General features: G+C 41.9%; 1 protein-coding gene across 2 annotated transcripts in view; it reads left to right on the plus strand.

The window, feature by feature from the left end:
- Positions 1 to 10,801, plus strand: part of DNAJB14 (DnaJ heat shock protein family (Hsp40) member B14) — a 38,513-nt gene extending 27,712 nt beyond the window's left edge. For both annotated transcript variants that reach the window (XM_080916582.1, XM_080916583.1), the window contains 5 exons: positions 5,000 to 5,185; positions 6,816 to 6,910; positions 7,609 to 7,718; positions 8,249 to 8,415; positions 10,132 to 10,801. In XM_080916582.1, the coding sequence (XP_080772708.1) occupies positions 5,000 to 5,185; positions 6,816 to 6,910; positions 7,609 to 7,718; positions 8,249 to 8,415; positions 10,132 to 10,256 (683 nt within the window). In that variant the 3' untranslated portion in view covers positions 10,257 to 10,801. The remainder of the gene's footprint in view (positions 1 to 4,999; positions 5,186 to 6,815; positions 6,911 to 7,608; positions 7,719 to 8,248; positions 8,416 to 10,131) is intronic.
- The last annotated feature ends 292 nt before the right edge of the window (positions 10,802 to 11,093 follow it).

The following is an 11,093-nucleotide window of genomic DNA, read 5'->3' on the forward strand; positions in this document are numbered from 1 at the left end:
CAGAATTACAGGGTGCTGGCAGAGAGATAACCTATAGATTAATACAGAATAGGGTAGAGAAGACAAAAGACCCATTTACGGCACCCAGTTGATTTTAGACCAAGCTCCTTTTGAGGGAGGATAACCTTTAAAAACTTCATTTTAGAATTCCTCTGTATGTCTATGTCTGTGTCTTATGCAGTGTTCTCCTGGAAGCCAGGAGAGAGCCTTGGCTTTTCTGGAACAGGAGCTCTCGGCAGTTGTGGGCTTCTGATGTGGGTGCTGGAGGTGGAACTCAGCTTTCTGAAAGAACAGCAAGTGTCCTTACTGTAGAGCCATCTCTCTAGCTTCCTAGTTAGCCTTTTTTATTTAAGATTTATTTGTTTATTATACTTAAGTACACTGTAGCTGCCTTCAGACACACCAGAAGAGGGCATCAGATCCTATTGCAGATGGTTGTGAGCCATCATGTGGTTGCTGGGATTTGAACTCAGGATCTCTGTAAGAGCAGTCAGTGCTCTTAACCGCTGAGCCACCTCTCCAGCCCCTAAGTAGCCTTTTTAAGAACTGGGTTTTGAATTGTTGAATGCACACAGGCATACAATTAACCTTGGCCACAATCTCATGTTTTATATAAAACAACCAATCAGAGCCCTCAAAAATGGGTCACAACTACAAATAAAAACATAGCACAAGCTAATGATTACATGACACTTAACACACACACACACACAAACCATGGTTTATATGAGGAAAATTGGAGGGAAATTGTAAGGGTCTTTTTGCTCTATTAGAAGTATAGAAACATAAGCTGTTTGTTGAAGGGAATATTTGTCAACACACATGCAACAAAGGACTAGTGTTTATGTGAAGAGCTCTCCACAAGTGGGAAGTGAGAGTTCAAGGTAAAACCAGGCCCAAGAAGCTGTGGGTGCTGGTGCACTCAGACAGTCCCAGCTTCGTGGGATGCAGGAGGGACACTTGGGTCCGTGAGTATAAGGCACACTTGACAGTATGACATCCTTTGACAAAAGAATTTTTAAAATAACTAAGAATGAAAACCAGTATCATTCTTAGCTCTAAATGAAGCGCATGCATGCATTATCATCCATTGCACGCTCAGGAAACCCTGAAGGAAGATGGAACCCTGTGGATGCTTTCCTCTGGGCGCGATGTGGTCATCGAATGCTTGAACTCTCAGCAGCTAAGGTAGTAACTGCCTAAGACTGCACAAGATTGGTCATTCAACATTCCATCATGAGGTGGGGTACACGAGACTCTCCCCAGATTTCTAGGTAAACAGTTGCTGATAGGGCTTATGGAACTTTCTAGGCAGTTGGGACGGAAGGGACATTTCTCCAGAGATACAGCACTGGTATCTTTCTCGTGCTCCTTTATATAGCCCATGTTGCTGTAAGCAACTCTAATTACACTAGTTGAAGCATGCACAGAAAGGGCCAGTGAGTGGTATCAGTGGGTGAAAACGCTGGCAGAGTTCATCGCTGCAGTCCACATGGAAGTGAATGACAGAGCCATCTCCACAGAGTTGTCATCTGACTCCCATGTGCGTGCACTGTACGCACACGTACACAAAATAAGTTTTAAAAAATGTTAGGACGTGAAAGTAGAAGTAGGGCTAGTTTACTACTCAGCTAGTAAAAACAGCGAGTTCATGAAATTCCTAGGCAAATGGATGGAACTTGAAGCTATCGTCCTGAGTGAGGTAACCCAGTCACAAAAGAACATTCATGGTATGCACTCATTGATGAGCAGATACTACCCCCAACCCCCCAAAGAGCTTGGGATACCTAAGGAACCATCCACAGAACTTATGAAACTCAAAAAAAAGGAAGACCAGAATGTGGATGCCTCAGTCCTTCTTAGAAGGGAGAACAGAACAGGGGAAGAAATACAAGGTCAAATAGAGGAGCAGGGATTGAAGAAAAGATCTACAGAGACTGCTTCACCTGGAGAACCACCCATATACAGCCACCAAACCCAAGCACTATTGCTGACGCCAAGAAGTGTTTACTGGCAGGAACCAGACAAGGATGTCTCCTCAGAGGCTCTCCCAGAGTCATATAGATACAGATGAGGATGCTTTCAGTTAGACATCAGACTGAACACAGGGACCCCAATGAAAGAGCTAGAGAAAGGACTGAAAGAGCTGAAGGGTTTGCACCTCATGGGAAGAACAACACCATCACCAGCCAAGGCACTGAGGTGGGGAGAGTGACTGGGAGAGGGAGCACCTTCGTGGAAGCAAGTTGAGGGGGAGGAGGGAGAGGGAGGGGAGAAGGTATAACATTTGAAATGTAAATACAAAGAGTATTCAATAAAATTGGGAAAAAAGTAGGGCTAGTAAGGAACTAAAAATAAAAGATTAGTGGGGGGGATCAGGGACAAGAGGGAGTGGGAGGGGACAAGAAGGAATGGGGCTTTATGGGGGTGAGCATGATCAAAATACATTATATATGCACATATGAAAATGTCACAGTGAAACCCATCTTTGTGTATATGTATGCTAATAAAAGCTTTTAAAAGTATTGTTAAAAAGATGCAGAAGTGGTAGGGACATGACTTGGTGAAGTGCCCTGAGTTAGACCCCTTAAGCCCAAGTTAAGAACAGCACATCTGGCAGTACACCCAAAGAATCCCCACCAGATCCCTGGGACTCGCTGATGGTGTGGTCCAGCTCACTTGGGGAGCTCAGGACAGTGTGACACTATCTCGGAATCTCATAGCTTTAGCCAACGAATGGTGTCAAGGTTCTCCTCCAGCCTTTACACACATACAAACACAGATGTTCGCATACACACAAACATTCTTACATGAACATGCACACGTGTGCTACACAGCACCAAACACACCTACACACACACACATGCGTGCAATGCATGGCATTTTACTAAAGATGGTTTGCACAAGACAAAACAGTCCATGAAAGGGCTTCTGCATCCTTAACCATGAGAAAAATGCAGATATCAGGGTCCTGTGCACCTACCATAATGGCTGACAGAGAAAGTAGCAGTGGCACTTGTTAAAGCGGCTCTGGTCGCAGAAATGGATTATTCATGTGTTGTTGAGAAGAAGTAAAATGAGAATCATTTTGCAGAACAGCTTTGGAAGTTGATCAAAAAGACTAATTCTGAGCCACCATACAATTGAGCAGTACACACCTGGCATTTATGCCAGAAAAATGAACATTTACACGTATACATAAGTCTGTGGTGAAGGCACGTAGCTTTATTGTAATAACCCACACTAGAAAGCCCAGCTGTCCTTCAGGGAATGAGCAGTTAAACCAACAGTGTTGTGTCCGTGTGTGGAATTCTATGTAGTAATAAAAGTGAGCACACTTATGACATGTAACCCGGTCAGATCAGTCTGGGTCCTGTGCTCATGGAAAACAGCCAGTTCCAGAGTTTCACTTATATGAAGTAATCCTATCTTTATATTGTTATCTATACAATGTTGTTTTGTTATTTTTATTTTTGTGCGACAGAGTCTCAATATGTAACCCAGGCTGACTTTGAACTCAGGGTCCTGCCTCAGCTTCTGTGTGCTGACTTTATAGGCATTTACCTTCTCCACTCCGGGTTCTCACCATCCTCGACATGGAAATATTTGAGAAGCGGCCAGTAGCTCAGTAGTTGCCAGGGATGGTAGAGATGTGATAGGCAGGGACAACTGGTTATAAAAAGGACCCCCTAGGGCCAGTGAGATGGCTCGGTTAGTGTAAAGGAGCTTGCTATGCAAACCCAGTAACCCACGTTCGTTCCCGGAACCCAGAAAGTTGGTAAGAAAGAACCAAGTCTACCAGGTTGTAACCGTGGCCTGTGAACCCGAAACACACATCAAGCGCACAAAGTGGAGAACTGGAGAACGTTCTACGCTCTATGACTGTCATTGGTTCTCCATTGATGATCTCTGCTATAACGGATAAGATAGTATTACTAGGGGAAATTAGGTAAAAAGGAGAGAGGATATTTATATTTTAAAATGTACGTGACTCTTTAATTACCATAACGTAAACTATTTATAGGAATATGAATTGAAAGGTCTTTTGTGTACAATAAATGGCATGGTAGACGCATGCTTTGTAAAGTTTTGAACACCAAAATAAAATTTATGTTTAATTCTCTGGAAAACAAGGAGCTGTAATCGTTCCTAATTGTGCAAATGCACAACATGAGCCAATAGTTCAAGCCTATCCTGGGCTGCGTAACTGAGACCCCCACTACAAAAGCCAAACACAACAGCAACAACACGTAAGACTTGATGCCGGCCCCTTGAGCATGGCAGTGGAGTCATGGACGGTCCCTCTCACGTCGGGTTTTCTGTCTTAAGGAAAATACGTTGTCCGGAAATGAAATGGGTGGTAGTATGCCAAAAGAAAGGGAGATTTCAGTCGAGATGTCTTGAAATAGTGCATATCCATATTGCACTTAGTATCTGACCTCAAACAGCTTACACAGCAAGTACGTCTTGGGATCCTTGCTGTGAAGTCGGAAGTATTAACGAGTGAAATACAGAAATAGATAGTAAGTTCTCAGTACATGGTGGAGACAGCTGTGGTTATTTTGAACAGTTTGGCTTGTAAGGGTGGCCTTGAACTTTTAAACCTCCTGCCTCAGTTTCCCAAGTGCTGGGATTATAGATATGTGGCCTCTATTCATGGCGTGTAGGTTGAACAGTCTTGATGAAAGGCTCGATTTGGGAACTCAGAGTGGGGAAAGTGGATGTTAGCGGCCACGACGCGGTGTGGCAGTGGGTAGGTAGACATCCCACCCTCCGCAGTGGGGAGGTTCGGCTGGCTAGTGTGGAAAGCTGTACTGAGAGATAAGTGATGATGCAAAAATGTACATATAATGTTTAAAAGAAATCATTGCTGTTTTTTACTGATTGGTGATTTTTTATTGGTTTCAAACAGTATTTAAGTGGGCGCTGCTGTATGTGGGGCAGTTTTCCATACACTAAAGACTTCGCTTTCCGATGCTGTTACTCTTTGCTTCTATAGAGATTGGAAATGCGTACGCCGTTTTAAGCAACCCAGAAAAACGAAAACAGTATGACCTCACAGGCAGTGAAGAGCAAGCCTGTAATCCCCAGAACAACGGCAGGTTTAACTTCCACCGAGGCTGTGAAGCCGACATAACTCCAGAAGACCTGTTCAATATCTTTTTTGGCGGTGGATTTCCTTCAGGTACTCGGGTTAGCTTTCTCTCCTTAGCTATACTTCATAAAGACTTCCAGCTTTCTCCTGTGTGGATTTCCTTCAGGTACTCGGATCAGCTTTCTCTCCTTAGCTATACTTCATAAAGACTTCCAGCTTTCTCCTGTGTGGATTTCCTTCAGGTACTGGGTTAGCTTTCTCTCCTTAGCTATACTTCATAAAGACTTCCAGCTTTCTCCTGCGGGCTGTTTTGGTTTGAGACTCTAGCATGGAACTCGCCATGTAACACAGGCTAATCTCTAACTCACAGCAACTCTCCTGCCTCAGTCTCTCAAGTGTTGAGGTTACAGGCTTGAGCATGCGGGTCTCCCTGCATTTTCTACAGTGCTGGCTTTCTATTAAAGGAAGGAAAATTTTAGGGGCTATCACTGTTACTAAGCCTGCCTCTTTTCCCAGAGAGTACTTTAATTAAAAAGAGAGTTGCTGAGTGCAGATACCTTGTTTTATTAAAAAACCTAAGAAAAGGAATCTAGACAGGAAACCCTGAAACAGTGTATCATAATTGTCACAATCAGCAGAAGCATCTGGTACCTGGAAGGATGATTGACATTAGCTCTCTGGAGCCTCAACGGCATTATAGATGTAAATACCAGTGTGTGTAAAGGTCTTCATCTATATCTTCATTGAAATAATAGACAGTCTAATTGACACATAAACCTTTCAGGTATCTTTTTAGTGTGTTGTAGGAATAGCCATTTGAACAAGGGTAGTTTTCCACTAAATCAGTAGATCTTACAGAGTTTTCGTAAGTAGCATAAACTCTTATTTTTACTTACTGTGCATTGTTTATGTGGAAATGGATTTAAGAGTGGTTTCTTTAAGCTCTAAGTTGTTCATGGCATTGACTTAAGGTGCTCATTAATAATGAGAACACGACCGGTGGCTCTTTTATTATCACTGAGGATGAGCTGTCATCGATAAGACATTCTGCAAAGCATCCTTGAGTTGTAAAAATACAAATAAATGATCAAAACCATAACCTGTGTTCTAACAAATTGAGACACATTACCTCTAAGAAAAGTTACTAAACTAGCAAATTTGACTGAAAATATGTTGGGAACCGTCTCAAATCTTGGAAGCAATAATTTTCTCAATAGTTAATTCTCCGTTCCTGGTTAATTATAACTTGGCTTATTTTGTTAGTAATAGCCATTTCTGGTTCTTCGCCCAATTTGAGAAGAACTCAAGTGATCCACTTTGATATATTAGCATTTTAAAAGCATTAATTATAATGATGTCTTTGGGTTTCTAGATGGGTTTGATTCATTTAAGTACAGTAATCAGAATTTTCAGAAATAATCACCAACAATAATGGTCCTTCACATGTGTACCATTAATGAGAAACTCTTCGCCACATTTTCACAAAGGAATTTATAAAGCTGGGTCTGGTAGCCAGTATCTATTTTGGAAGGTGGAGGCAAGAAGATCACACAGTAAACATTCATTGTTCAAAACAAACATTTATTATTTTAGTGACGTTCAAGAAGGGTGGGCATGGTGGCATGTGCTTTGAATCAACAAGGAAAGCTGCTAAACAGTGAACAGCATTTTCCCCCATTCACAGTTGCTTCCTAACTTCACCTTGTGTTTCATTTCCCAGGTAGTGTACATTCATTTTCAAATGGCCGGGCTGCTTACAGCCATCAACATCAGCACCGACACAATGGGCATGAAAGAGAAGAAGAAAGAGGAGATGTATGTTCATAATGTGATCATAAATCCCGAAATGACAGATTCCAGTTCAGGAAAGCAATTAGAATTGACCAAAAATAGGGCAAGTTGTTTTAGGAAAAAAGAAATGACTTTTTCTCGTAGCAGGAGTTCAAAAGAGACCCAGAAATCCTGTGAGAACAATGTAGGTACAGGAGCAGGGGTGACAGCAGCGGTTTCATCCTTCCGGTTTGCTATTGCATAATTCTGACAAAGGCAGGTCTCTAGTTTGCATATTCTGAAGGTGACTTCTTTTTATTGATCCTAAAAGATTGAGAAACAATGCTGAAGACCCTCAGTTAGAAGTGTGTTTGCCAAAAAAAAAAAAAAAAGAAGAAGAAGAAGAATTCTGTTTGCCTTTGCTTGGTTCAAAGGCAGGTATAGGTGGTTGCATGTATTAATTAAGCTCTTTGTGTAAAAAGCTGAAAGGAAAGGACACTAGACTAGACGGAAGAGGCCCGAGGCAGCTAGACGAGACACCATGTGTCCAGTCTCTGTGTGTGTGACAGGAGGGGCTTCCTTATCTCTACAACAGGGTCAGATGATACCATCCTTTTCAAGCCCGGGGGAGTTTGTACTGTAGGGATTGTAGCAGGAGGTGGCCCTCAGTGGCTACAGGTTTCCTTAGTTTCTATCAGAGTTTGTGACGGTCCGACAGTCGGTGCTCTTCGGTCTCTTTGCAGGGAGGCTTCTCTGTGTTCATCCAGCTCATGCCCGTCATTGTGCTGATCCTTGTGTCCCTCTTAAGCCAGCTGATGGTCTCCAACCCTCCATATTCCTTATACCCCAGATCGTAAGTAGCCAAGCGAAATGTTACAAAATTCCATTGTCGCTGACTTTTTCTTCCCTTGAAGGGCCCTTTGATGCTTTTAAGTGCAGACTTTCTTACAGGAAAACGTCTAATTTGAAAAACAGTTAACATAAGAGATACATTTCTATCATTCTTGGTGGCCTACACTTCTGCCCCACTGAGGATGGGGACAGAAGGGCTATGCTTGAATTTAATGTGGTAGTTAACACATGGATATGAAAGACAAGAAGGAGGAGGAAGAAATAACGGCCTTATACAAATGTCATTAAGTGAGAGACAGTTTAAGTGAACAGGAGATAAAGGAAACATAACTAAAACTCTGTGTACTCTAAAATAATGGTTTGGTTTCTGAGAATGTAAATAATACTGATGTTAAATAATTTTGATATTAACTAGTACTGATGTTAAGTAATACTGATGTTAACTTTAAATTGCTTTTCTTTTGCTCCTTGTTTTGCATAGTAGGATATAATTTTAATTAAGAGAAGAATAATCATCCATCTCCTTTGCAGTGGACAAACTATTAAAATGCAGACAGAAAACTTGGGTGTTGTTTATTACGTCGGTAAGGACTTTAAAAGCGAATATAAAGGAACACTATTACAAAAGGTGGAAAAGAGCGTGGAAGAGGATTATGTGACTAATATTCGAAATAACTGCTGGAAAGAAAGACAGCAGAGTAAGTCCATCGTGTTTTTAATATCTTAGAAAACCTTTAGAGTCTCTGGAATTACTGTTGTGATTTCCTTACCTGAGGAGTGCTCTGAAAGTGCTTGGTCTATAATTGGAATTCAGTACATGAATAAGTACAGTCAGCCCCCATGTCTGAGGCCTCTCTCATCCATGTTTTCAACCAGCTGTTAATGAAAACTGTGCAGAAAAAGAGCCTGTGCCTGTACCGAGCGTGTGCTGAAGTTTTTGTTGTCTCTGTTCTCAGATCCATCCCCATGACACCTGGGTGAACATGTTTTATGCATGGGCACAATGTAAGAACTTACTAACTGGTTCTTGTCTTACGGTGTTTAGTGGACACTTTGTTGAGCAGACTGTCGTACATGATGCGTCCTCCAGTCACACGTTATCCAGACCAAGTTACTTCTCTCTAGACTAGGCACCACATCATCACAGCGTAAGGTTCAGTAAGCATCAGCCTGGTGGCTTGGACCAGTCAGTGTGGAGGGTTATTTTGCCATGCAAGGGTGCTGATGGCCCCAGTGCTGTGCAGATCTTGCAGATCATAGCTACAGTGAGCTCATGAGAGCAGCAATGACCTCATGCCTGGTGAACATCATCCCACAATCCTCCGGCCCGTCCAGCTCTTCTTCTGCTCATGCTCCATGAGCTTTGGAGGGTCCATAGTGATGTCCCATTCAGGGCTTCACTTCTGCAGTGTCTGCAGGCACCACCGCCCATGGCAAAGAGAAGCCTTCTCTTCAAAGACGACAGTGTGTTAACCGTGAGATTGTAAACAAGTGTTTAAAGACAGGTTCAATGTGTCCATTTAGCACAACAACAGAGTAGCTTATCCAATCAGGCCTGCGGCCTTCTAATCATAGGTTTTTGTCCAGGGGTACAGTACCAGATGTGAGTGCTTTCCTGTGGAGTGGTCCTCAGCTCTGATCAGGAAGTAGTTATCTACCCCGTATCAGCTGTAGCACTTATTGTGTGACAGGCACATACGATCTAAACGATTTGTAGGCTGGTTCCCAGCATCCACAGAGGGATTAGACTGTTCATAGCAATTCTTTGTCAGCCTGAATACTCCTCTTGGCACCGTGAAAGCAATCCGAGAAGAGCAGGCTCAATTCTAGTCTGGTTTTCCTGTGACCAAGCATGTCATACGTTTAGCCATAGGGTCTCATCATCTAGTTCTAAGAGGCAGAATTATGGTTATTTATTCAAGTTGTGCATGGGGGTGGCTTTTGCATTTGTGTGGGGTGCACATATATATTCCAAACCTTTGCCAAGTGTGAGAGCACACACAGTCCTGGCACTTGGGGTGCTGATGCAGAAGGACTATGCTATGTTCAAACTAAAGCTGTGTAAAGAAAAAGCCCAACAGGTGTGGTGATGCACGCCTTTAATCATAGCTCTTGGAGGCAGAGGCAGTAGGATTTCTGAGTTCAAGGCCAGCCTGGTCTACATAGTGAGTTTCAGGACAACCAGGACTATGTAGAGACCCTGTTGAAAGACAAATTCTTTAAAAAAAAAAAAAAAAAAAAAAAACTCAAGGAAATAGTTTATAGGAATTGTACTCGATTCTTTCTTTTTTCAAAGTCAGTTAAGAGAATTATGTATATATATATATATACGGATCTCTCTAAAGTGGTATTTACATGTAAGCAATTTTAAGGTGATGTGAATTATCATTAACCGGCAAACGTTTGGCATACAGAGACAGATATGCAGTATGCAGCAAAAGTGTACCGCGATGAGCGGCTGCGGCGGAAGGCAGATGCTCTGAGCATGGACAACTGCAAAGAACTGGAGCGGCTGACCAGCCTCTACAAGGGGGGGTAAGGTGGGCAAGCCGCCTGTCCCACGCTGTCCGCTGAAGACTTGATTAAAGACTAAGCTGAGTAGTTGATTCCTGAAATCCTGGACTGTTAATGATCTACTGGCTCATTCCAATAGTAAGAACTCAAGACTAAATATTTTAGGATGCTTCTGCAGTTACGTTCACTCTAAAATCTTACACGATTCCTTACGAAGTCTGGAAAGGATTCCCACACCTGTAGCAATGGCTAGTTTTGTGATTCTCCATTATTCCTTTGCCATGTAAATATTTTTAGGATGATTTTTGTATACATAGGAGCGCTTGCCTTTTATTTAAATTATGTTAGTGTTTAGCTCCATGAGACACTCTGTGTGGGCCGATGGAATGGACACAGTCACATTTCCCATTAGGTGTTTGGGTATGTGCAGTTTAAACAGTGAAAATTTTTCAAAAAGAAAAAAAAACAAAACTTTATGTAAAATCTTATACCAGTGTAGAAGGAATTGACATTTTTAATATTGTTCTTATATTCCAGAATATGTAATGACATACATGAACTGGTGTTTACTATCAGTATGCTCTTTAGTTTTATGAATTGCTAAAGCCATACATAGGAATGAAATGCTATAAGATAGAATTTAAAGAAAATATGATGATAAATACTATTCTAAGTGAGTTTTCAATGGTAAGTTGCAATTATGCCATTCACAATTCTAGTAATTAAAAGTTAGCCCCAAATGTTCATTTATGTGTCTTTCAAAGCTCCTGAAGCTTATGAAACAAAAGATGAACTTTCTTCCTATGGAAATTCAGTTTCATGGAGATAACTCAAGTAGGACCCCAAAGCAAATGGATTCTTC

Source organism: Micromys minutus, assembly GCF_963924665.1.
Source record: "Micromys minutus genome assembly, chromosome: 4".
NCBI lineage: Eukaryota > Metazoa > Chordata > Mammalia > Rodentia > Muridae > Micromys > Micromys minutus.